Source organism: Cordyceps fumosorosea (assembly GCF_001636725.1).
Source record: "Cordyceps fumosorosea ARSEF 2679 chromosome Unknown scaffold_10, whole genome shotgun sequence".
Classification (NCBI taxonomy): Eukaryota; Fungi; Ascomycota; class Sordariomycetes; order Hypocreales; family Cordycipitaceae; genus Cordyceps; species Cordyceps fumosorosea.
Window position 1 is genome coordinate 808223 of NW_017387310.1, and position 24450 is coordinate 832672.

The 24450-nt window shown below is 53.8% G+C and overlaps 10 protein-coding genes across 10 annotated transcripts; 4 read left to right on the plus strand and 6 right to left on the minus strand.

Annotated features, from left to right (window-relative positions):
• Positions 1-736: 736 nt before the first annotated feature.
• ISF_04749 (Protein kinase-like domain protein) lies at positions 737-1159 on the minus strand (the record flags this gene model as incomplete). The annotated part of the gene is made up of 1 exon (XM_018848354.1): positions 737-1159. The coding sequence occupies one exon, from the start codon at positions 1157-1159 to the stop codon at positions 737-739; it is 423 nt and encodes a 140-aa protein (XP_018704689.1).
• Positions 1160-3549: 2390 nt separating this feature from the next.
• ISF_04750 (vacuolar ATP synthase subunit C) lies at positions 3550-6178 on the plus strand (the record flags this gene model as incomplete). The annotated part of the gene is made up of 7 exons (XM_018848355.1): positions 3550-3739; positions 3796-4088; positions 4616-5087; positions 5138-5232; positions 5283-5374; positions 5423-5915; positions 5972-6178. 7 exons carry the CDS (start codon positions 3550-3552, stop codon positions 6176-6178), a joined length of 1842 nt encoding a protein of 613 aa, XP_018704690.1.
• Positions 6179-6428: 250 nt separating this feature from the next.
• Positions 6429-7206, minus strand: ISF_04751 (adenylyl-sulfate kinase; the record flags this gene model as incomplete). Its single annotated transcript, XM_018848356.1, has 3 exons — positions 6429-6794; positions 6869-7121; positions 7199-7206. The coding sequence occupies 3 exons, from the start codon at positions 7204-7206 to the stop codon at positions 6429-6431; spliced, it is 627 nt and encodes a 208-aa protein (XP_018704691.1).
• Positions 7207-7995: 789 nt separating this feature from the next.
• Positions 7996-9076, minus strand: ISF_04752 (thioesterase; the record flags this gene model as incomplete). The annotated part of the gene is made up of 3 exons (XM_018848357.1): positions 7996-8016; positions 8070-8806; positions 8959-9076. The coding sequence occupies 3 exons, from the start codon at positions 9074-9076 to the stop codon at positions 7996-7998; spliced, it is 876 nt and encodes a 291-aa protein (XP_018704692.1).
• Positions 9077-9800: 724 nt separating this feature from the next.
• Positions 9801-11383, minus strand: ISF_04753 (Methyltransferase type 11; the record flags this gene model as incomplete). The annotated part of the gene is made up of 2 exons (XM_018848358.1): positions 9801-10477; positions 10528-11383. The coding sequence occupies 2 exons, from the start codon at positions 11381-11383 to the stop codon at positions 9801-9803; spliced, it is 1533 nt and encodes a 510-aa protein (XP_018704693.1).
• A 530-nt stretch (positions 11384-11913) lies between these two features.
• Positions 11914-14980, minus strand: ISF_04754 (CCAAT-box-binding transcription factor; the record flags this gene model as incomplete). The annotated part of the gene is made up of 3 exons (XM_018848359.1): positions 11914-13162; positions 13210-14375; positions 14429-14980. 3 exons carry the CDS (start codon positions 14978-14980, stop codon positions 11914-11916), a joined length of 2967 nt encoding a protein of 988 aa, XP_018704694.1.
• Positions 14981-16026: 1046 nt separating this feature from the next.
• On the plus strand, positions 16027-17199 carry ISF_04755 (prolyl-tRNA synthetase; the record flags this gene model as incomplete). Its single annotated transcript, XM_018848360.1, has 1 exon — positions 16027-17199. One exon carries the CDS (start codon positions 16027-16029, stop codon positions 17197-17199), a length of 1173 nt encoding a protein of 390 aa, XP_018704695.1.
• A 250-nt stretch (positions 17200-17449) lies between these two features.
• On the plus strand, positions 17450-18190 carry ISF_04756 (c-myc binding protein; the record flags this gene model as incomplete). The annotated part of the gene is made up of 5 exons (XM_018848361.1): positions 17450-17474; positions 17535-17696; positions 17812-17921; positions 17973-18090; positions 18141-18190. 5 exons carry the CDS (start codon positions 17450-17452, stop codon positions 18188-18190), a joined length of 465 nt encoding a protein of 154 aa, XP_018704696.1.
• Positions 18191-20477: 2287 nt separating this feature from the next.
• Positions 20478-22678, plus strand: ISF_04757 (origin recognition complex subunit 1; the record flags this gene model as incomplete). The annotated part of the gene is made up of 2 exons (XM_018848362.1): positions 20478-21903; positions 21951-22678. 2 exons carry the CDS (start codon positions 20478-20480, stop codon positions 22676-22678), a joined length of 2154 nt encoding a protein of 717 aa, XP_018704697.1.
• Positions 22679-22761: 83 nt separating this feature from the next.
• Positions 22762-24277, minus strand: ISF_04758 (pre-mRNA splicing factor prp46; the record flags this gene model as incomplete). The annotated part of the gene is made up of 3 exons (XM_018848363.1): positions 22762-22847; positions 22899-23063; positions 23125-24277. 3 exons carry the CDS (start codon positions 24275-24277, stop codon positions 22762-22764), a joined length of 1404 nt encoding a protein of 467 aa, XP_018704698.1.
• Positions 24278-24450: the final 173 nt, after the last annotated feature.

A 24450-nucleotide genomic window follows, 5' to 3' on the forward strand; every position in this document is an offset into this window, starting at 1 on the left:
AATAACGAAGGAGATCTATCATTAGATCTGAAAGCACAAAGGGCGAGCGGGCCGGGCCGGGCCATGCACAAAGTGCGTTGCCACGTTGTCTTGTGTTGGCACGTGGCTGTGCGATGAAAGAAATAGTAAGTGTACATGCTTTGAGACAAGCAGTGTAAGTGTTTTTAAACTAAGAAAGAAAAAAACCCCCTCGTATCGCGGGTGTGTGTGAATGCTGCGAGATGCTTCTTTGATGTGAAGGGGTGGCGAAAGACGAGGGGCGCAGCAGGCTTTTGTGCATAGGCCGTGGTGTAAAGAACTCGAAAAGAATACTCATTAGAGGCTAAGAATGTTATTGGACTACTCCTTTTTGAGTACATTATTCAATGACTTGACGGGGGCTATGAATGCTAGTTCGTTACTCTGCTGCTTTGACTGCATCTTCAAATGGCAGATCCTTAGATGTGAATGATGACACCCGTGAATGAGCCCAGTGCTTGCTACACACCGTCTCCCGACTCCCAACTCCTCCCCTCCACGTCCATCTCGGCTGTGTAGTCGGCAAAGGCGGCAAAGGCGGCAAAGACGCTCTTCATGGCGTCGTTGTGGCGCTTTGGTTAGCGAAACCCCTCGAACAGCGACTTGGTGCAGTCCCAGTACTCGGGGTAGTAGCCCGCCGTCTCCCAGCCGACGATGCCGACCACGTCCCACTCCCCGCCGCCGCGGGAGACGCGATCGACCATGATGTTGCGCGGGTTCAGGTCCGCGTGGGTGAAGACGACCCGGTGGCCGCGGCGCCTCGGGTGGGCGGGGAAGCGCAGTCACTGGCTGAAGCCGGCCTCGTCCTCGAACGGGCCGATCGGGGTGAAGTCGCGGGTGCGCGGGTCCCGGCATTGCAGATGGCCGCGGAGGGGTTGACGTCCTTGGGGGTGTGGCGGAGCTGCTCCACGGCGTCTCGGAGCTGCAGCACGATGCGCGGGTAGTCGTGGTTGGGGATCGCGTCGATGCAGTGTGATAGTGATGCCCCGGTGATGATGGTCATGAGGAGGTAGGCCTTGTGGCGTGTCGACGGAGCGCCCAAGCCGTGCCCGGAGGGGACAATCTCATGCACGAGGTCCAGCGGCTTGGGGACGGGAATGGTGGTGTGTGCGCCTGACGGTGCGAAGCGCATTGAACTCATTCCTAGCGCAGTCAAAAAGGGTATTGCTCTTGAGAAATACATAGGCCAAATAACCTCTGCACGTCTGCGGTCGCGGTATTGATGCCGTACAGGTACTAGGCAACTCGACTGAGACCTTTGTAAGCCAGTAGACGTGCTCTTTGTGGAAGCAGGAGCTAGATTTGGAATAGCGGTGCTGTGATGATGGATGAGAGCTGAAGCTTTCTTGTCCATGGCTTGACCGGCCGCGGTGTAGAGACGTGAGGTGATGAAACGGTTAGTCATACATGAGGATCAAAGAGACTGGGTGTCGTGTCTCTGGCGAGGTTGACGAGCTGGATGCTCTTTGCGAGATGAGCCCGTAGGCTGATAAAACCCGGTTCAACCTTTCGACGCCGTATCTTGAATGGTCGCCAAGCAAGGCTACATGTCCCTTCATCTTGATGGGCTTCTCCTTTTCAAGATGACAGGAGTTACTTGATACTAAGCGATTGATGCAAGTTGGATTAGTCGCAGGGAATCTCTGAAAGCGCCGGGCTTCAACGTCATCTCTTACCTCTATCATGGACGACGGTAATGGGTCCACCTGACGCGACCAGCTTTGAGAGCTTGCGCGACGCTGCGACGAACTGGCCAATGGTTGTATTGCGGTGTCATGACGGTGTTGGGCGCAGTGATGTGTTGTAGCCACCAGTCCAAGTACTCGGCTCCAAAGACAGCGGTTAACATTGGAGCCACGCGCTCCTATGAGAGGACGTAAGCATTGTGAAAGAGGAAGGCTCTTCAAGAAGAGGAGGGACTGTATTGCCTTACCTTGTCTCTGAGCCAGCTGACGGGTAGCGCGAGAACAGGAGATACAACCAAGTCATCGCACAATGTGCCTTGCAACCCGGAAACCCAGCAAACTCGTCCATCACGGTCAGATATATAGCGACTCCAAGCAGCGTCAGGTGCCGGAGGCGGTATTCCGTTGCGCGAGAATGGGGATAGACGGGTGAGCTGGATGCACGAGCGTGGGCACGCGAATAACGAAAGTACTAGATTCGACTATGAAAGCCCAATCCGAAGCAAGGCGATACACCTTTGATGTGGAGGAAATCCTCAATTTCACAAACTCTGCGGCTTTTGCCTGATAGAAAGCTTCAGTGATGAATAAACGAAGGAGGGCAACAACAGGATGAGGCGGAGGGCTGTTCGATCTCGGCCAGAGTGATGTTGTGCGGTTTGGGTTTCCATTATGTTGAGATGAAAACGCAGAACAAAATTCGAGCTGTTGGAGAAGTAAATAGATTAGTATAATAACAACAAAAGAGAGAGATGCCAATACAGAAATAATAAATCGACGCTGATGCTGGGGAAGATGGTGGTTGGAGGAGGAGGAAGGATCCCTAATTCTAGGAGCCTTATTAATTAGGCGGCGCTTCGGGAGCCAGTAGCAGCCAGAGAGAGCCTTGTGAGGCATTACAGCCAGCCAGCCAGCCTTCTTTGTTTGTACCTCCCTCCTTCACGATTGATGGTGTTGTGTCACGACCATGATGTGCATCACGGCTTGACGCCATGAACGCAAGGCACGCAAGGTACATAATGGGAGAGCAGATGATTTGATGATTCAAAAACTGACACCAAGAAGAGTAGCAACTTCCAAGTCTTTGTCGCCTCATTGTCGTTATTGCCGCCCAGCGATGACTGAAACCAAGCCTGGCCGCGGCCCTAACAAACGGAGGCTGCCATAGAACTCCTCGGCTATATCGCACAAGGCCTGTAATACGGCCCTACCTAGGATGCAAGATGACCTCCCAAAGCCCAAAATCGCAGGCCAGCGGCTACCCGGTCAACGCCTACCCTTCATGTGCGAGTGCACACTCCGTCGCCCATAGGCCATGGTTCGTCGCCGGGTGTGACTGGCTGGCTGGCTTGGCCGGGCCACCCGCTCAAGGATACGACAACTGTCTATTCTTGCAATACCTGTTTTTCCTGCAATCTCAGCCTGGAACTCCTTTGCTCTTTGCCCCGAATTCCGCATACGATTGGCCATAAAGCCACGATTTCATTCACGGCCGCTTCGCCTCATCCTAGGTACCCCGGCAACACGCCCTACAATGCCCATGCGCATCCTCCTCGCCCTCCTCCTCCTCCTCATCCGCTTCCTGTGGGCTCACTCTACACCATGTACCTCACTCTTAATTTCCTGTGTGTGCTTGATAGAGCAAACAAATATGTCTGTCGCGAGATTCCCGCCGCGCGCCTCCAGAAAACATGACGACTAACAGCTGTCATAGCATTGGGGCCTCTATGCCACGCATGATGAGCCACCTGCCGGTTACTTGTTCCATGCAACTGATATGGGTCGTCACGCCCTGCATCTCTATCGGGAAACTCGCGAAGTCTCCCAACTACTAAGGTCAAGGAGCATGACTGCCTGTTTGAAGATTGGGCGCGCTCCGCCATTGGCGTCCATGGAGGCAGTTGCTGCTTGCGTGCCTCTGATGGACCCTCGATACCTTCCTCAAGGCGAAATGCAGTGGACCTGCCGAGTCTGGGTCAAGGCAGTCCTCGGTCGCCTGCGCGAGCTCGGCCTCGTGCTGCTTCCCGTTCCTGTTGGTAGGTTGTGGCATCTTCTCACCACACGCTCGTTCCTATCCCTGACCAAAGTACAGACCTTATCGAAAGATTTGGTATCCGGGCTGCAGATATTCTCAGAGTACTTCCCGCCAGTAAACTCATCGACGACCTTAGCTGGATTACAGGCCAGGGAGTGTTCATCCCAGTACCAGTCCGTCCGTCCATGATGGCCCAAGTACCCGGAGCTCGCCCACCGCTGGTTGGTCAGCCTATGGTTCCTCAGCCGGTTGTTCCCCAACCAAATTTTGCTTGGCCGGGTGTTCGCCCGCCGATGGTTACGGGGCCGGGAGTACACCCAAATGTTGGACCGGCGAGGTTTGGACCAGGGGTTCGCCAGCCGATTCCAGAAGCTAGGCCGGGACAGTACCCCATAGTTACCTCCAGGCGCACCAGGCTACTACGGGCTACAATGTGATGCCGCGCTAAATCAGACGTTCCTGGAGCCTATTTTCTAGGGTGCAGCTCTCTTGTTTTTCATTACTGTCTAGTCAATTTCCTGTACTAGGATACCCATACTTTCTATATAACTAGTTTTTTGTAACGTTCGTCAGTGGCTGACAAAGGTAACTCTACATCAGCGGCCAATGGCATTAATAAGTAAGATGGGCCCTATTTCCACGTAACGGTGGTCACACAAAGTACCTAGCTACGGGCTTTCTGCTCCTGCATGGGAGAGCTTCTTGGAATTTTGGTTATAGAAAAATTGTAACCAATAATCAAAAATAAGTAACGATTTTCAATTAGTTCAAATCTAGGGGTAAGTAGGTCTTCGCTAACAGGCCCTTTGCTGCAAGAGCATGATGGACGCTGCCCCACTCTTGCTGTCGCCGTTGCTGATTGGCATCCGGCGACCAGCTCAGCAGCCTCAGCTACCATCTCGTCATCGTCAAGCTTCGTCCGCACCGCAAACCATCCCTCCTTTCATCCCCCCACCCCTCTTTTCGGTTGTGGAACTCGCGGTTCAAACCGAGCTCTCGTCGCATCGCCCGCGGCATCGTCCGTACCTCTGTCCTCACCAACCTGCAGAGCGACACAATGTCGGCCAAATACGCCGTGGTCTCGCTGCCCCTCAGTGCCTTCGACTCGAGCGACCGCGAGGACGCCCTGTCGTCCCTCCGCGGCACCGTCGCCGACAATGGCAACGTCGTTGCCTTTAAGATCCCCGACTTCAAGATTGGCACCCTTGACGGACTGGTGCAGCACGCCGACGACTTGGCCAAGCTCGAAGCCAACTGCGAGGCGGTCGTCGCCAAGGTTGCCGACTCTCTACGCTCCGTGCTCGATGGCGACCCAGACCGACTGGCCTCCTACAAGATGGTCAACGATAGTATGGACTGCTGGTGACCAATTCCTAGACGGCGCTGACGGATGATGCAGAGCCTACCGATCATTATCTGAGCAACTTTAGCTGGAACAAGGTTCGATACCGTTCCGACAAGCCGCTCAGCGAGCTCATCGATACGCTGCAAAAAGTTGAAGCCCCAAGCAATCTTAAAGCTATGCGCTTGCTAATGCCTCAAAGGAGCTGGTCACGGTCGACAACGACGTCAAGACAAAGTTCAATCAGTACAACTCTGTCAAAACAAATCTCGCTTCTCTACAGCGAAGACAACAGTATGTTGCTGCAATCGCTTTAAGGATTCCTTTTCCTAACATGAACAGGGGGAACCTTGCGACCAAGTCCTTGGCCCCCATTGTCGACCCCTCATTGCTGGTTACCGATTCCGAATACCTCGAAGCCCACCTGATCGCTGTCCCCAAAAACTACAAGAAGGACTTTCTCAAGGAATACGAGACACTCGCGCCCATGGTTGTTCCACGATCTTCCATCGAGATTGATCACGACGACGAATTCATCCTGTTTGCCGTCACGACGTTTAAGAAACACAGTGCCGAGTTTCTGCAAAAGTGTCGCGAGCAAAAATGGACGCCTCGTCAGTTCAAATATGTCGAGGGCGGCCGCGAGGAGGAGCAGCGCGAGCTGGACCGCGTCACCAACGAGGAGCGCAAGGTCTGCGGCGAGGCTTTGCGTATGGGACGCACTGGTTGGAGCGAAAGTGTCATGGTCTGGATGCATGTCCTGACGCTACGAGTATTTGTTGAGGCAGTCCTCAGATACGGTTTACCTCTGGAATATCTGTCGGCGTTGGTCAAGGTGAGCGACTCGGTAGATGGCCGGCCTGGTGAGCGAGTCGTGCTAACACAATGTAGACAACAACCAAGCATTCAGACAAGGTCAAGACGGCATTGGACAACAAGTACGCCTTCCTAGGCGGCAACGCGTTCGGGCGAGACAAGCGCGGACGAGTGACAAAGGATGATGCCGCGTTCAGCTCGGAAATGGCAGCGGCGGGCCTGGCGACGGGTGAGGGCCATGAATACACGGCATACGTCTACTACCAGGTAGAATTTCCCTAAATTCAAGCTGGAGCATGAAGACGACTGTATTGTATGGTGCGTGGTCAACGTGCGGGCCACAGCCTCCTTTCAATTTACCTAGACCTTTGATCACGATGCTCGATGTTGTGAGGGACGCCCAATCTGGACATGGTCTGCCGTGTAATCATCTCTAAATGGCCTTTACGGGCACTCATCCCAGTCTATTTTACTTTTATTCCTCTATCAAACTGGCATTTTTTTTCGCCACCTAGCCGCAGCCGGGCACCTCTTACGCCGTCTTGATGTAGCCCTTGTCCGCGAGCCACTGCGTAATCTGGGCGACGCACTCCTCGACGGTGTTCTCGTGCGTCTTGATGGTGATCTCCGGGTTGGCCGGCTCCTCGTACGGCGCGGAGATGCCGGTGAACTCCTTGATCTCGCCGGCGCGGGCCTTCTTGTACAGGCCCTTGGGGTCGCGCTGCTCGGCGACCTCGAGCGGCACGTCGACGTAGACCTCGACGAACGGCAGGGGCTCGTCGGCGGAGCCGGGAGCGACGGCGGCGTGCAGGGCGCGAGCCGAGTCGCGGTCGGCGCGGTAGGGCGAGATGAAGGACGTGATGGCGATGGCGGACGAGTCGGCGAAGAGTTTAGCGACCTGTTATGAGCGTTCCTGTTAGCGCACCACCAAGTAGCAGCGGGAGAGGGTGGGCAAGGGCAAGGACTACGAACCTCGGCGATGCGGCGAATGTTCTCGTTGCGGTCCTTCTCGGAGAAGCCGAGGTCCTTGTTGAGGCCGAAGCGCACGTTGTCGCCGTCGAGCCGGTAGGCGGCGATGCCCTGGTGCAGAAGGTGCTGCTCGAGGGCCGTGGCGACGGTGGACTTGCCGGACGCGGAGAGGCCGGTCAGCCAGAGGGTGAGGCCGCGCTGGCGGCGGAGCTCAGTGCGCTCGGCGCGGGAGAGGGACGGGTGCCAGGTGATGTTGCTGGAGGTGGTTGCTTGTTAGCTGGGTGGTGATATGTCATTGCGGGGGTGGAGGAGGGGCAGTGAAACAGGACTTACGTAGCCATTGTGAGGATGTGTTTAGGAAGATGGGCGAGGAAGAAGGAAGCGAAGAAGGAGAGGAGGGTTAATTTAAAGAGGAGAGAAAGAAAAGGAAAAAAGATGGTAGATTGAGCGACTTGGAGATGGTATGTTGTGGTGTGTGGGTTTGGGCTAGCTATTGCGTGATGAGCGCCAGCCAAGTACAAGTTCGTGGTGGTGGGCTTGTCAGATTGGTGTAAGCCGAGATGTTGGGGTGACAGGCAGGAGAACAGCGGGACAACGGTGCGTGGTTTAAGACAATGCTAATTTTAAGTACTTGATGATATTGAATTGCAATTTCGTCTTCCATGCGCATGTGAATTTGATTCCCAGCGCCTGGTGTTGAACCATGTCTGAGCATGGCGAAAAAAACTAATTTGGCGCATCGATGGCGACATTCCGACGCACCGAGGATCCGCTCCCCACATACTTTTCCGTGCGATGGGTGTCGGCATGCTGCTGGCAATGCTACGCAGACAGAGCGGTTGCAATTTTTTTTGGAAGAAATATTGTCTATATATTAAGTGTGTCCTGATGCATTTGTACATGTCTTCATCTATCCGCCCCCAATCTAGTCTATAACCTACATCCGTCATATAGATGCCAGCGTCCTCCACAAGGCGAGCCTCTTCATTAAGCAGACTGAATGTATAGTCTAAGATTCCTTCTGTGATCGTTGCATATTCCGGGCGAGTCGGTACGCCGTTCATCGGTATACCGGTCTGTCGATCGCGCCGACGGGTGACCGGAGTCGATCTGATTCCATCGTTGCCCCGTTACTGGATCTTGGGCATCACCTGGTCACACATTAGCAATCAATAGTCTCTCTACCTCACCACTTGTCACTTACAGCAGCGTGCTTGGGCGACACGAACATGGCCGTGGCCTCGGCAAAGATGACCGGCGGCGCGCCCTCGTCCTGCAGCAGCTCGATGTGGCCCTTGACCCAGGCCTTGCGGCCCTCCACCTTTGTCGTGGTCGCGCGCAGCACCAGGAAGCTGTCCGCGGGCATGGGCTTGCGGTAGTCGATGTTGAGGTTAGCCGTGACGCCGATGTTGTGCGGGAGCGCGCCGAAGCAGCAGCGCGCGAGCCCCTCGTCGAGCATCGTCGCGATGAACCCGCCGTGGACGATGCCCGGGTGGCCGCACAGCTCGGCACCGACGTACGACACGCCGACGAGCGAGCGGCCGCCGTCCTCGGTCCACGAGAACGGCGGCACCACCATCCGACCGGGCCCCAGCAGCGCGCCGCCCGTCAGCGTGTGCTGCCGGTACGACGCGGGCATCTTCATGTGCGGCCGCGACTCGGTCATCTCGGGTCGCGCGCGCAGCGCCGCCACCAGAGGGTGCGCGTTGATGGTCGCCTCGACGCGCCGCGTCGTCTCGTCCCCGTTCGCTTCGGCGTGCGCGGCTGCCCGCCCGTTGCTGTCCTCGTCCGAGTAGAACCCCATGCCGACCTGCGTCATGATCTTCCAGGTGGCGACCGCGCCAAGCGTCGTGAATACGAGTCCGTAGAGTGCGACTCTGCTGCCAGAGTTGCTGCGAGGCGGCGGTGGTGGAGGAGGGGGAGGAGTGGACTTTGAGGAAGCTGGAAGTAAGGGATTTGTTTGTTAGCAGATGTCACTGGGCACTAAATCACGTCGGCGGTATGCCACGTGGCAGGGCTTTATAACAAATCTCCATGGCGCACTGCAGACTCTTCCCAACAAACTTGTCAGGAAAACTCCGGTTCCTACTCACCAGACATGGAGCTGGCCTCTCCGGCATAGCCTCGCCTCAAGACGCCGTTCCTGATTGTGGATCGAGTCGCTGCCTGCCCGACTCGACGGCTAGACTGGGTAATTCGTTGGCTGAACATGGCAATGGTCGAGGAGTGTCCGGAATCGCGATGTAGTTATGTAGAAGACAATGACGGATATTGGACGAAAGGACTCAAAACCTGACGCTTATGTTGGCTGCCGTCTTTTTTTTTCTCGCCAGGCCAGCCAACGGCTTGAGCCGAGGCAAGACGCCACCAAAAAGGCACAGGGACTTCCTTACACCCGGACCCACAGTGCTAAAAATGCTTATTCGTACGGACTTGTTCAGGGAATCCATCTCCGACGTATCCGCTCTACCCATCCATTCATTAACTTTGATACTTCGAAAATGGTGGGCGTTGGAGGTCGGCATCTTAGATCAGTTGAATACGTTGGGTGAGCAATGCCTCAGCCACTCGTCTCTTTCAAGCCAGCTGCGTGGCTTCCAAGGTGGCATTGCCGAATATCTGTTGAATGCAACCGCAGGGCCCCTTCTGGGTAAGGAAACCACCCAGGTGCACAGGTTGCAATGATATGATATCGTCACGCAGTAGCAAAATGCCGAGTCATACAAAGGAAGTCGAGACCAATAGCTACCAGGCTGTGACCTAAAGCTGCCGGCAATGTGGTGGCTTGCGTATCAAACCAATACTTGACTTGCCGAGTCTCCCAACATTACAATCAATTCAGCCGTTTCCAGGGCGTAACTGCCTGTAACTTCATCTCGCTCGGCACCTGATACGGCGCGTACCCAGATGCCATCGGAGCAATAACCAATGAGTTCTATATACCCGCCGCAAATTCCCCTGCCACAGCCTTCGGCTTCGCAACCATCATCACCGCTTGAGCTCCCACCTCCCACGGACTGCTTGCAAAATGCTCCTTCAAAACTGGCACAAATGCCGCCTTGATATCCTCGACCCTCTCGTGCTCCTTGTACCAGAAGTTTGTCAGCACCTCTGCGGCGACTTGGCAGCGAGTTTCCACGTCTTCTTCCGGAAAGTTGCAAGCCATCTGAACGTGGCAGACCTCAATATCCCCAAACCCGCGCTGCGTAAAAACCCGCGCGGCTGTCGCGAGCAGTAGGCCGTGGTGGTCAGCGGCCGACTCGCCCTTGGCCATGCCCTCCTCCACAATCTCTGCGCAGGCCTTGTTGGTGAGCTTGGCGACTTCGTTGTCTGGTGCACCTTGCACGATGACGATGCGCGCGTTTGGGGCGGTGGCGTCGACTACTCGCGTCATCTCTCGAAGTGACAACTCGAGGTCCTGTACGTAGTGCAGCTGCCACACAGCCACTGCAGCGTCAAACTTGTTGTCCTTGAAAGGGAGATGCTCCGCCGCTCCTTGAGATATTTCAACCTGCGACTCAGACCATTTCTCTGCTTCAACGTCGCTTCGGTCGCAGTTGGGTTTAAGGGCGTAGGCTGTGCCGGCTCGCTTTGCAATCCACACTGGAAGTTCTGCAGAGAAGTCGTTAAAACTGTCCCTCGAAAAGTCCAAAAATACTCACCACCATTGCCGCTCCCAATGCTGAGAACCTTTTCATTATCTTTGACGGCTTCTAGGGCCGCCTCGAGCTCACGGCGCGTGAGACGCTTGACAAACGGCTCCAATGCGCCGTTGCTCAGCAGGTGCGGGCGCCTCTTGACTGTGGGTAGGGGATAGGGCCCAAAAAGAGGCTCCTCGTGCGTTCTATTTGCTGTGATGAATATATGCTTCTCGTCGTAGCTGTACTTGTCGACCTGGCGTGAGTGGCGGTCGACAGACTGGATCTGGAAGCTTGCTTCCTGCAGAATGCGTAGCCATTCCTTGGTGGTGAGGAGCGTAGCAGGGACTTCATGCCCCATGAAATTCGTGAGAATGTTTTCAACGTACTGCTTTTGTTGTATTTCGGGCAGCTTGGGACTGCATCGGCTATAATCTTCCGCCGCAATGCTTGCTATGACGACAGTCCCGCTAGGTCGCAGCCACGAGGCCATCTTGACTAGCATCGAGTAGGTAGCCGCATGGGAGACGTGAAAAAGACTAAAGCTGCAAACTATAATGTCGAAGCGGACTTTTGGCTCGAATTTCCTCATGTCGGTCTTCATAAATTTTCCGGGCAACGTCGCCTGGCAAATGTCAATCATCTTCTGCGACAGATCAATGCCCGTCACATGGTACCCGGCCTTTATGAGTCGCGATGCCGGCCCGCCAGGACCGCAACCAATGTCCAGAACGGAAGATCCTGACGCGTGAGACTCTCTTATACTCTCGAGAATGTCGACCATGGCAGGATCACAATCGCCCCAGGCGTCCCGGAACCCGGCGGAGACCTGGTCATACAGAGCTTCGACGTCAGAAGGGATCTTGGCACTGGCGCTCATCTTGCGATGCGGCGATGCGGCGATGCGGTGATGCGGCGATGTGGCGATGCAGAGTTCGTGTGTTTTGAGAAGGAGTGATACTGAATCTCTAAAAAAGACGAGAACAACGTTAGAAAGGCACAATTACCTTCGCTACGCGACTAGCTGGCGGTCTTGAGGTCACCACTTTTTATGCTCGCCGCGGTCACGCCAGCAACGAACAGTGTGTGACCTCGTACAGCAGCAAACATTAGGGGATACCCGAGGCAACCGAAGGTGCATATTGATCAGGTGCGCCTCGCACTGTATTTGCCTTGTTTAATTTTATGGACTGGTGCAGCGGCTGGGCGTTGGAGGGGTAAATCTGTTCAGCCCACCTCGACGCAGCTCATTGAGCTAGACATCTACAGTTGCGGACACTTGCATATACGAGAGCTTGCATCTGCGTATTAGGGTCTACGTCTACGGACACAGCTTCATATGTGCGCGCCAAAAGCTTTTGATCTTCTTCATTGACACCAAATCTATATACAATGTGCTTTTAGTAACGTTTAAAGACCATCCTCCTCCTTCGCCAAAAGTTCTGCGTAATCATCCACTGACGCGAACGTAGGCAGACCCTTGAGCATCTTGCGTCTCGCCGATTTCTTCTTGTTATCTTCCTTCTTACCATCCGCCTCTTCCTCACTATCCTCATCATTGAATTCTACGAGGCCGTCTGACCCATCATCACCATCACCTTCAAGAGAAATGTCATCGCCCGAGTCATCATCCAGAGACATCGCTGGTGATGACCCGTCAAGAGAAGCCATTTCTTCCTCGTCAAAGTCGTCAAAGCCTTCATCCACATCGGAGCCGTCGCCCTCGATATCGGGTTGCGCGTTGACCAGGGCCTTCCAGACTTCATCCTCGCCGGCTTCCTCATCTGCCTCTGCATCCTCGGCTTCAGCGGTCTTCTTCTTCTTGTCCTTGGGCTCTTTACCGATATTCTGGAAGTACTCATGGAAGAAGATGTCTTCAGCAGCAACGTCCTCGACCTTCTTGTTCCAGAACGCTGCAGAGTTTACTTGGACGCCGGTAGCACCAGCACCGCGGCTTCCAAGCCAGATATCGCCAGAGTCCTTTGTGGCCCTCAGCGGCTGCATGATAGATACACCCTTGGTACCATCTGTTGCCTTGGCATTGCGGTAAACAAACTTGTCGAGGAATCGAATAAGGGAGTGGCTGTCAAGGTCAGGCTTCTGCATCTTGGCAGTCTTGTCGACAATTCCAGCCGCGAACACGGCGACTGATGGATGGTAATGCATCTGCATGGGGATGACCTCCCACAAGCAGCTCCTCTGAGCGTTGCTGTGTTCTGGGTTTCGTTTCCTGCCGTCGTACGCAGGACGCTGAATATCCTCATCGTCGTCATCAAAGACAGACTCTTCCGGCTGCTCGATCAGAGTAGACAGGTCGGGGAATGTTTGGCGCAGATGGCCAATGACATAGAGAAGTCCGCATACAAACGGCGGTTGATGTAGAACAGTGATTTGCAGCATTCTCTTGGCAAAAGCTTTAACACGTCGCACGTCGACGTCGTTCTTTAACGACCGCAGCAAAAGATTGAGATACAATGCTTGTTTTGACGAGGTGACGAGGCGAGGGTCCAAAAGAGATTCGTAAAGTGTGCGGTAGAAGCGGTCGGTGGCTATGCTCCTGGCGAGAGATAGATGCTGAATCAGCAACAGTGCCTGGATTCCAGTGTTGAAGTTGGCGGAGTGGGCAATTTTGAAAAGCGTGTCTACATGATTTTCCATACTGTTGCTGTTAGCGGCTGGTCGAATAACGGCGACAAGAAGACTTACACTCCGTCATTTGTCCCAACGAAGGGTGCGGCACGGTTGACACCAGTCAATAAAGCAGAAACTAGCTTATCTGCAGCCTCTGCTTCAGGCACTGCTGGGGCGACCTTGGCGGGCTTTCCACCCTTTCTGGGAGGTCGTCCTCCGGGCTTGCCAGGTACAGTTTCTACCTTCTTTTCTGCATTATCCTGTGCCTCTGTTTCGTTTTGCAGAGGAATGCCCAAGCTACCTGATTTAAGCATGGCGACAAAGAGTTCAAAGTAAATGCGAATGAGGGACTCGGCAACTGCGGGTTCTTTGCTGCTGAGAATAGTTTGGTTGAGGGTGTTGATGGCGTAGTATTTTGATCGGGAGTCCTGTGTCGGGTGTAGGAGAATTTCTTGCTCCACAGCGCGAACAATGACTGGCTTCATACCAGGGTGGGAATTCTGCAACTGCAAGAGGAGATATGATACACGAGAGGCAATCTTCTTTTCTCTGTCACCAAGCTTGTTGACGAGTAGCGTTAGAAGATTGGACTCTTGCTCAGGTTTCTCTTTCAATAGCGCGTAGACGAAATCGACTGCTTTGATTCGAGAGTATTCGATCTCGTCCGAACACCAGCCTTCCAAGAGCTGGATTATTTTGAAGTACGTGGACTTCAGCCAGTCTTCAAATATCCATGAAATCAAATGTTCTTCAGAGATCTTGCCAGGGAGCGGCTGGTTTGGGGCCCAAAACTTGGTCGAGTGCTTCTGAAGCGTTCCAAGTAGGCCGGGCTGATTCTGGAAAGTGCGAAGACGTCTGTCGGCGGGCAGAAGAGTACCAGGGCCTAGCAAATCCACCAGTGCACCAATAGCCCCAATGGCTTGGCCTCGACTCTTTTTTGAGGCCAAATTCATGAGGCCATCGAATGCGCGAATGTTGTGTACAGGAGACTCTTGGATGGCGAGGGTGAGTGCGGAGACCTTATCGGTCAATGTTCCCGAGGTCATGATGGTGGACAAAAATTTGTGTGAGGACGAGGCAAAGACGCTGGTTCGATACTTATCAGCATCCTTGTCCAAAAGAGATTGGGCGTGTTGCTTGAGGGCTTGGATAGGAGAGAAAAAAGGCCCAGCATCATCAGTGATGGGAGGGGGCAGCTTCGCAAGCTTGTATGCATGCCAGTCGGCGCGGGGCTCAAAAGTCTGTCTACTACGTTAGCTGTCAGATATGCTTCATTTTACTGTAGCTGACTTACCATGTCACCCATCTTGCGGCTCTCGGGGATCTTTTCCTCTTCTCGATCGTCATTGTAGTCGTATTCTGCGTCTTCATCCTCGCTTTCTTCGGCCGCGGCCGCGGCCTCTGCTTCCTCTTCAGCTTCGTTCTCACTAGCCTCTTGAGGTGCAAGTTCAGCGAAGCCCAGCTCTTTGGATAGAGCTGCGAGTTCGTCTCTCAGCTTCTTATCCACCGGCGCCTTGCTTTCGCCAACCACCTCATCGTCCGAGTCGACGCCGTTGATCAGCTCTAGATCATCTTCGTCGCCACCAAGAGCAAGAATTTCGGCAAGAAGCGCTTCTTGCTCAGTCTTGGAGCTGTTGGTCTTGGGGGCCGCGTCAGAGTTGCGCTGCTTCTTGGCCGTCTGTGTAGGCGAGGCGTTCGTGGGTGGTCGCTTGCGCTTGTGGTCGTTTTCGGTCAGCCTTTGGTCAATTCTCGAGGTGAGCTTTTCGAGGGCATCTTCGTTGAATGAAGGACCACGACCACCGCCAGAGCGATGAGGAGCCTTTCCTTTCTGCTTTGGCTTTGTCATGTCTGGATACTCTACAAATCCAAAAATGCGTTTGTTGCAAAATTTCCAAAAAGTTGAATCGCTTTGGCCAGTGCAACTTGAACTTTTTTTGCGGGCCATGCTCCCGCCCCACTTTGCAGTAGTGAGTGGACTCCGTTGTGCGTGAGCTAGTCGCGAGACTTCGACATACTTCATCGCGATCGTTTCAATTGGATAATACGTCTGCGCAAAAAATTGGGGGTTTCGGGGTTTTTACTTGGCATATGATGTTTTCTCTGGCGCGAGCGGTGCGCGGCCGCGGATGTGTCGGCGCTTCTATCGTTGGACACCACATGATCAGTCCTTGCATTGCTCGCCGATGCCGGTCAACGCTTTCGAAAATATGGGTGCCGACTGGAGGAATTGCCGAAACGGAAAGCGAATGTACGATTCAGTGCTGATTATTATTTTCTTCGGCTGACAGTTTCCAGCCGGGCATGACAAGCTCATCCGCGCGGGATTCCTCCGCCAGGTAGGCTGAGAACTCCTTGAACCAGTTTACATATATTGACCCTCTCAGTCTCAAGCAGGAATATTCCAATTTCTCCCATTGGGCCTCCGCGTGCAGAAAAAGATTGAAAATCTGATTGACAAGCACATGGAGTCAATTGGTAGGTCCATTGTTCGGCAGAAATGTGCATATACTCATTCCGCGATAGGGGCATCACGGCTCTCATTGTCCACTATAACGTCAGAAGAGCTATGGAAAATAAGCGGCCGCTTGAACAGCGTTGCGCCCGAGGTAATGCTCTGAGTCTAATTGAACTAAACGTGTCTAACTCGAACAGCTCTTTCGCCTCAAAGACCGAAAGGGGGTTCCGCTGATGCTTTCTCCTACGCACGAAGAAGAGATAACAACGCTTGTCGCAAACACACTGCAGTCTTATAAAGATTTGCCTTTGCGGCTGTATCAAATTAGTGAGTTTATTCGGTCATCTTTCTCACTCAGTTTCTTATATCAACTAGCCAGAAAGTATCGTGACGAGATGCGGCCGAGACAGGGATTGCTTCGTTCCCGAGAATTCGTAATGAAAGATCTCTACACGTTTGATCTATCTTCAGAGGCTGCAATTCAGACTTATCAGCAGGTACAAGCAGCTTACAGGGCCATCTTTGACGAGATAAATGTTGAAATTCTGGTCGCCGAAGCTAGCTCTGGCGATATGGGCGGGAACCACAGCCACGAATATCATCTTGCTGATTCGACTGGGGAAGACACTATTGCTCATTGTAGTGGTTGTGGATATACGGCGAATGACGAAGTCGCGGTCTCGCGGGCAAAACCACAAGACTCCATCGATGCAGCAGTGGCATCCAGCTATGGTGTATGGAGGGGCATTACCAAAGACCGAAACACGCTGATCAATGCGTGGTACCCTCAGGATAATGGCGGGCGTCCCAATCTCCATGTCGTCAAGAGCCTGGTTCCCGAACTCGACACCAGTGTGCATGAGACTCTCCCGCTCTGGGAGGCGGCAGTTGAAAGCCCCGAGACTGCACTGGTTAACATTATCGATGGCCGGCTTGCATCTGGCTTTGGGAAGATCCATTCTAAGCTATCTCTTCTACCTGGAGAGTTGCAAGATGATTTCATTGGTCCTCAATTCGCAACAAGCACATCTGCGAACGGTGAAGGACTGAATTTGCTGGCCTTGGCTGAAGGGGATGGTTGTCCCCGATGCGAATCTGGGACACTGGAAATCAACAAGGCTCTAGAGCTCGGACACACATTCTACCTCGGCACACGATATTCCAAGCCCCTCGAAGCTCTCGTGTCGCTCCCTGAGAAGCCATCGCAGCCAATCCCCATTCAAATGGGGTGCTTTGGCATTGGGGTGTCGCGTATTTTTGGTGCCGTTGCTGAGAACAGAGCTGACGATAGGGGCCTTAACTGGCCTAGAGCCATTGCACCATTTGAAGTTGCCGTAATTCCGTCTTCAGCCGTCAATGATGAGACGCTCGCCTTCTTCGACTCCCTCACCAGTCAGTCGTTTGATGCAGTGCTGGACGACCGAAAGAAGGCCTTTGGATGGAAAATGAAGGATGCTGATATGACAGGCTATCCTGTTGTTGTTATCCTTGGCAAGGCGTGGAGGGAGCGCAATGTCTGCGAGGTCCAGTGCAGACGCCTAGAGCTCAAGGAAGAAGTCGCTGCATCGGATCTTCCACAGTTTTTGGAGCAGTTGCTACAAAAGCTGTAAGAGCTGACTCACAAACAGCTTTATCTATATTATGTACACTACCATATACATATATACTAGCTATAAAATTACAATAATAATGAATCTCAAACTACAGACAATGCAATAAAGCCTAGCTAGTGTCAGTATTCGTCGCTGACGTGAAGAACAGTGTGGGTCTGTCTCGTTGGACCAAAATATAGACAAGCTCCTGATGGTGGGGTTGTTCGCCGCGTTGCCTCCCACCTTCAGATCACAGAATCAAGCCAGAATGTCGTCGGGCGGGCGGGAAACAGGTACGGGAGCTTTGATTCGGCATCTGCCTAACCTTCGGAACTAACAACCTGTCCGTGCAGTCAACCTCGACAGCCTCGAGCCGCAGCAGCTTGCCCAGGTCAAGAAGCAGCTGGACGAGGAGCTCGAGCACCTGACGTCGTCCTTCTCGCAGCTCCACGGCGCCCAGGCCAAGTTTCGGGAGTGTTTGCGATGCGTCAACAGCCGCTCCGAATCATCAAAGAGTACGTTTTTTTTGCGCGGCGCTCAGTCGGAAGCCAAAAGGCGTTGCGCCCGCTTGGGCGTAGAGCAGGCGATGGGATTGCACGCGCGCTAACACGGATGACTTTGTCGCTGCAGGTTCGAACGAGGTCCTGGTGCCGCTCACCAACTCTCTCTACGTGCGAGGCGAATTAACAAATACCGAGACGGTGCTCGTGGATATCGGCACCGGCTTTCTGGTCGAAAAGGTCGGTGGAAAAGCTGACCAAGACGGTTCATTAACTGATGAAGGCTGTTAGAAATTGAAATCGGCGGCGACGTTTTACGAAAGTAAGATTCAAGAGCTGACAAACAGCCTAAAAGAGCTCGAGGCCATTATTCAGCAAAAGCAGATGAACGTGCGCACGATTGAAGAAGGTACGAAAGGGCCCGTTAACTCCCATGGCAATTCTAACATGATGCTGCAGTACTGCGACAGAAAATGATGGCACAACAATCCAGTCAAACGCAGTCATGAATGCTAGGGCTATCGAGAATCAATAATAAAAAACCTTTCCTCGCTGTATAATGCATTCCGCTCTCAAGCCTGCCCCTCCGCAATTGCCGTCTGCACTGAAAGGACACACTCCACGAATTCACTCAAGCGTTCGTCAAACGAATTTTGGCCAGGCCATAGACGATCAAGAAGGCGTTCTTCAAACCCACTCGATGACTCTCCGCCCTTGATTTCGCCCAAAGCCTCTTCCCAATGAATACCGTACACCGAGACCGACCAGCTCAGCCGCTCAGGCTTTGTGCTGGCCGGTACACTAGCCCAATGCTGGGTTATCGAGACCTCTATCTCATATGGCGTCTCACGGTATTGAAGTCTCGCGCACGAATTAATCTTGAAATTTCTCGATAGTGGGGTCGGATCCCCACGGCTTGGCTTCTGCCATCTCGGGAGCTTAAAGTATTGCCTAGCCTTGGAGTCTTTGCTTGGTTCGTTGGGGGCGGTCTCACGGGTAGTCTGATCGATTTTAAAGGCAAATGACTGCACAAACTTCGTAATTGTGTCAGACAGTGGGCCGCTTCGGTCACCAATGACATTTAGATGAGTGGTGACTTGCAAACTCCAGTCAACCTTCCTACTGCGAAGTTAGCAAACAGCCGATGAGTCTCTTCGGCGACCAACTACTATTCTTACATGTCTGGGGCTGAAATAATCCAATCCAATGGTGGGCTACCACCCATTTCCATGCATCTTACAGAGCTTGCTCTAGCGACTCCATCTTGGCTCATTAGTTCTGCAGATACTGTCTCGTTGTCAACATCAAATTGAACATGGTGATACAACACCACGTCTACATCCGTGGTCATGTTATCTTTGGTTGACTTTTGCACAATAGTTTCGTTGCTCAGAATTGAAGAGAGAAAGTTGTCGGCAGCCTCGAAGTTTGCGAACCTATCTTCGTTAGAGAAATTCCTCGTAACGACATTGCCAGACAGCCGTACTCGGTTTCAATACTGACCCCCCTACCACGACTGGCATATGAATCAAGAGCAGATTTGAATTCTCCTAACGACAACCGACTCGCCACCGTTTTTCGCTTCGCCGAGATGTTGACCTGTCCGAAATTAATTCGCATCTTCAATCCTGGCAGCGCTACCAGTGTCTTGGCTGATGATGGTAATGCCGCTGCAAGCTGGGCAACCAACTCGTTGAGAACATGTCTGGAATCTTTGCGGTTGTTCTCGGCGTCTTTGATGGCCGGCCGTTGACCGACCTCAAAACTGATTGCGAGCTCTCCATCTGAATTGGGGGGCTGCACGAAGTATTGCGCGGCCAGTGACTCTTCGGAGAGCCGCATGTCGTTTATTTTCCGATTAAATGCTTCAAGGGCCGTGTGGAGCGACTTTTTCTTAATTGAAGTGATATCAAAAAAGGTATTCGACCCTGCTTCTCTGGTGATCCAGACTTCGTGTTCTCTCCGAATGTCGTCAAGAACAGTGAGGTCGCTCAAGGCTTTGGGCACAAGATGATCACCGGGAATGACAAGTCGCACCTTTATTGATCGTGTCAACCCTAGTTATCAACTTGGCGGTAAGACTTACCTGAACTAGATCTTGCCCCGTCGGCGGTTCCCTACAATACTGCATTTGTGACATGTGGTCTGCATGTTGGCGCTGCATATCGACCATTCTCTGTGCAGAGACCATGGTATCACCCTTACCAAATCTTTCTCTGAGCGGCCTCTTATCATGTATTCGTTTGATCTTTGATGGGCTATTCGGCGTAGCTTTCTGCGGGGATTTTGGTTGCGGAGTGCTTTTGCCTTGGGCAGGCTTGCTGTTGGCAGCATTCCGGCCATGGCTGAGGCCATCACTGCAGTTTTTTTTCTTTCTATTAGAGACCATGGTGGTGTTTAGCAGTAAAATGGCAAGGCGATTTGTTGTTATTGCAAGGCAGTGCCCTTTTATGCTTGGCAGCCGCCAGCTCTTGCCAGCTGGCGGCGGCTGCAAACGGAGAGGGGCTGTGAATCAGTTTGAGCCGCATTACAGCACATCCATTGACCCCAATCTGTTCAATATCCTCCTCTTTCATGCACAAAATCATTTTTAAAGCATTTCACTTGATGTCACTGTCAATCGGTCCGGATGCGCTTTGTCGTTCATCACTTATATGCATATATCGGGGCTATGCATCTAAGGATACTATTTCCCCGTCGCGTCTCCCAGACGCATAGAGTGGCAGGAGCTAAGTGATGTCAGTAAATTGGCCGTGGCTGACTTATGCTAGCATCTCGCCAACAGAATTGACCTCCATGCAGAACCAAGTTAATGGCAGCGAGTCTCAGACTCAGCGCAAGCGACCAGCGCCAAGAGATTCACGCGACGAGTCGGATGACGAGCCCAGCACTGACGACATTTCCTGGGAATGGATCTACGAAGACAATGCTGTTGCGCGAAACGACGGCCAAGAAGGCGAACGTAAGCGACGCAAAGTGGACGGCGATTTAATCATCGGCGCTCGTGTTGGCTCGTTCGAGTGCCGGATAGGTGATATAGTCCTGCTCAAAGCCGATGGCTCGAACGAGGCTTGGGTCGCCATCATATGCGAATTTGTCGAAGACGATGACGGCGACAAGGCGGCCAACTTTATGTGGTTCTCCACAGAAAAGGAAATACGCAACAAGGAGAGAAAGCGTACCGACTTTTACTGGAACGAATTATACCTGTCTCCGTCCTGGGACGTGAACCCCCTGGGCTCTATCTCTGGCAAAGCCAGAGTCACCTCGCTGGACCGCTTTCTTTCGCGACACCCTTCTGGCAAGATCCCGCGAAACTCCCCGGAGTATGGAAAAACATTTGTGTGCCGACGCGGCTGCAATACGAGAACAGCCACGTACACGAATGAATTTGTCTGGGAGGATGTTTACAGCGGTGCCGATGATATCTCGTCGCTTATGGACATGATTGAGAAGGACACCAAGGCAACTCGAAAGAAACGGCCTGCGAAAAGTCCAGGAGTTGTGGACGACATATATTACCCGCCTCAAACACCGACAAAACAGCGAACCCCAGCAGCTACGACACCGCACTCTCGTGGTCGCACGCCACGAGGAACTGGCAAAAAGCTCGAGTTCACACCGCTGGCGATGCGAAAACTGTCACCAAGCAATGTCGATTCTTCCCCATTTCAAATTGCACGGTCACGGTTGCATGTGTCCGCCGTGCCAGCCAGTCTACCCTGCCGCGAGGGCGAGTTTTCTCTCGTCTACTCGCATCTCGAGGCGGCCATCACCGAAGGCACGGGAAACTGTATTTACATTTCCGGGACGCCAGGTACTGGCAAAACGGCCACTGTGCGAGAAGTTGTTTCCCGGCTGGAGGATGCTGTAGTCTCTGATGAGCTTGATGATTTCATATTTGTCGAAATCAACGGCATGAAAGTCACTGATCCCCATCAGTCGTATACACTCTTATGGGAGGCCCTGAAGGGGCAGCGCGCAAGTCCCGCGCAGGCGCTGGATCTGTTAGAGCGCGAGTTCAGCAACCCCAGTCCCCGACGCATTCCCTGCGTGGTTTTGATGGATGAACTGGATCAGCTCGTCACGAAGAACCAGGCTGTCATGTATAACTTCTTCAACTGGCCAACGTTGCGCCACAGTCGTCTGATTGTTTTGGCAGTTGCAAACACCATGGACTTGCCAGAAAGAACGTTGAGCAACAAAATTAGCAGTCGTCTTGGTAAGTATCCATGTACGCGCACAGAAGCCTTTACTAACTTATCCCAGGCTTGACTCGAATCACATTCCCGGGCTATACTCACGATCAGCTCATGAAGATTATTCAATCTCGTTTAGAGGGTGTGCCAGGAAACATTGTCGATGCTGACGCGGTTCAATTCGCCAGTCGAAAGGTTGCTGCGGTCAGTGGTGATGCCCGACGAGCTTTAGATATTTGTCGAAGAGCTGTTGAGCTAGCCGAAGCCGACGCGCCACCCGATCCATCGACACCGAGCAAGAAAGCCCCAGGGGCTAACGCCGCGGAGCTTGCACGCCGCGGTCGCGTTACCATTGCTACTATCAAAAAGGCCATCAACGAGGCCACCTCGAATCCCATCCAACAGCATCTATGTAGTCTGCCTTTAACAAGCAAACTGCTTATGGCGGCAATGCTCTTACGAATCAGGAGGGCCGGCCTCGTGGAAACTACGTTTGGTGAGACGCTCGACGAGCTGCAGCGTGTATCCGCATACGCGCCACGAGCCCCCCTTGGCATGGCCCAGATCCTCGGCACCCACGCGAAGGGCGCAGGGCATGGCGGCGCGCTTCAGCGTCACACGGGACGTCCTTGCTACGTCCATACGGCTGCACTCGACCTTGTTGCTGCGGGTCTCATCAATTTGGAGGCCCAACGAGCAGAGAGGAGCAGCAAGCTGCGGCTAGCGATTGCCGACGACGAGGTGAAGATGGCGCTTCGAGAAGATCCGGAGCTGCGTGCACTAGGAATCGGTATATGAATTGCATAATAGCTGTAAAATAGAATAGAAATACACCGTTGGGGCATGTGGTATCATTATTGCTTTTGGTCGCCTATTCTGGTCTAAAACTTGCGTCGTCCGAGTGATGGCGTCCACTGAAGAGGATGCGTTTCTTCCGAGGCGGTTTCGTCTTGTTTCCATATTTTAACTAGGCAAGATGTTAGCTCGTGCAAGCATCCGACAGCGATACGCTGCTTACTAGTCTTATCGGCCTCGCCGCAGATGAGTCGTAAGCCTGAGCGGTCGAATGTTGAGCTCATGAGGCCAGCTTCTGCGTCCAAGGAACCAGGCTGCGCTGTGGTGTCGAGGGCCTGGAATCTGTGTCCGGATTTCCAATCCCAGAAGCCCATCGATCCGTTGTCGCCTGAAATTCAAGCAAGGTTAGACAACTAAATACAGCTGATTGAGAGGGAATGTGCACATACCACCAGAGAATAAGACATTGTTTTGGTTGACACTCATAGTGTTGATGATGGCGTTTTGGCCTTCAAAGTTTTGCATAAACGCGCCCTCGGGGCACTTCCACTGCTTGATGCTGCCGGTGCTGCCACTGGCAAAAGTGAACTCCTCGGGGTGCACGGCGAGCGCGCGGACGCCCTTTTTGTGGTGCGTGAGGACGCCCATGGCCTTGCCGGCGGCGAGATCCCACAGGCGCACGGTGGAGTCGAGCGAGGCGCTGATGACCTGGGGGTCGGCCTCCTGGCAGCGGACGTCGGTGACGGTGCCGGTGTGCCCCGAGAGGACGTGGATGTTGCTGCGGGTGCGCATGTCCCAGACGCGGGCGACGCCATCGCGGCCGCCGGTGACGAGGACATCGAGGGTCGGGTGGAGCGAGAGGGTGTAGACGCCGCTGAGGTGGCCGTGGTAGTGGCGGATGACCTTGTTGGTCTCAAGGTCCCAACACTTGACCATCTTGTCCTCGCCGCAGGAGAAGAGGTACGGGTGCCGCGGCGAGACGGCCAGGCCTCGCACGGTGCTGATGTGGCCAGTGAGCGTGAGACGCAGCGAGCCCGTCGCGAGGTCCCAGATCTTGATGGTGCGGTCGCCCGCACCGCTCGCGAACCACTTGTTGCCGGGCTCGACGGCCAGCGCCCGCACCCAACCCAGGTGGCCCGAGATGACGCGCATCAGCTTCCACGGGGGGTGCCAATCGGGCTTGACCTGCTGTATCGTGTTGGCGCCAACGCGTGTTGTCAAACTCGCGCTGTTCTGCGGCTGCGACGGGTTGCTGCTGGTGGCCAACTGCGCGCCGGCACCTTCGAGGAGCTTCTGGGGTGGCCGCTGCGCGACGACCAGTGACTTGGAGGCGCCGCCCTTCCTCTGCGGCTTGGCCGCGGGCTGCTTGGCGGCGAGAGACGGCGGAAGCGTCTCGAAGCCTGCGTACTCGGTGCGGAAGCGGTGCTTCATCGCTGCGTCGTCGAGGTCGTCGGTGAGCTTTTGGCGCTTTCCGGACGCAGGGCGCTCTTGAGACGCCGCCGTTGTCGTCGCGCGCGCGTAGAGTTGTCGAGCGGCGGTCGAGTTTTGCGCAATCATAGCGCTGAGCTGCAGGACATCTTGGGGGACCTGTGGCGTCTCCATGGTCGATGCGATCGATGGAGGCCAATTGGTCGCGGCTGGGGATGACGTTGACGAGATAGTGAAGATTCAAACGAAAGTCGGAGGAAAAAACCCAGGTTGAGGTTTGGCGCATTGCCCATGAGTGGGTCGCAGTACTGCCCGTGCTGCCTAGTTGCCGCTTTCCACCAACTCGG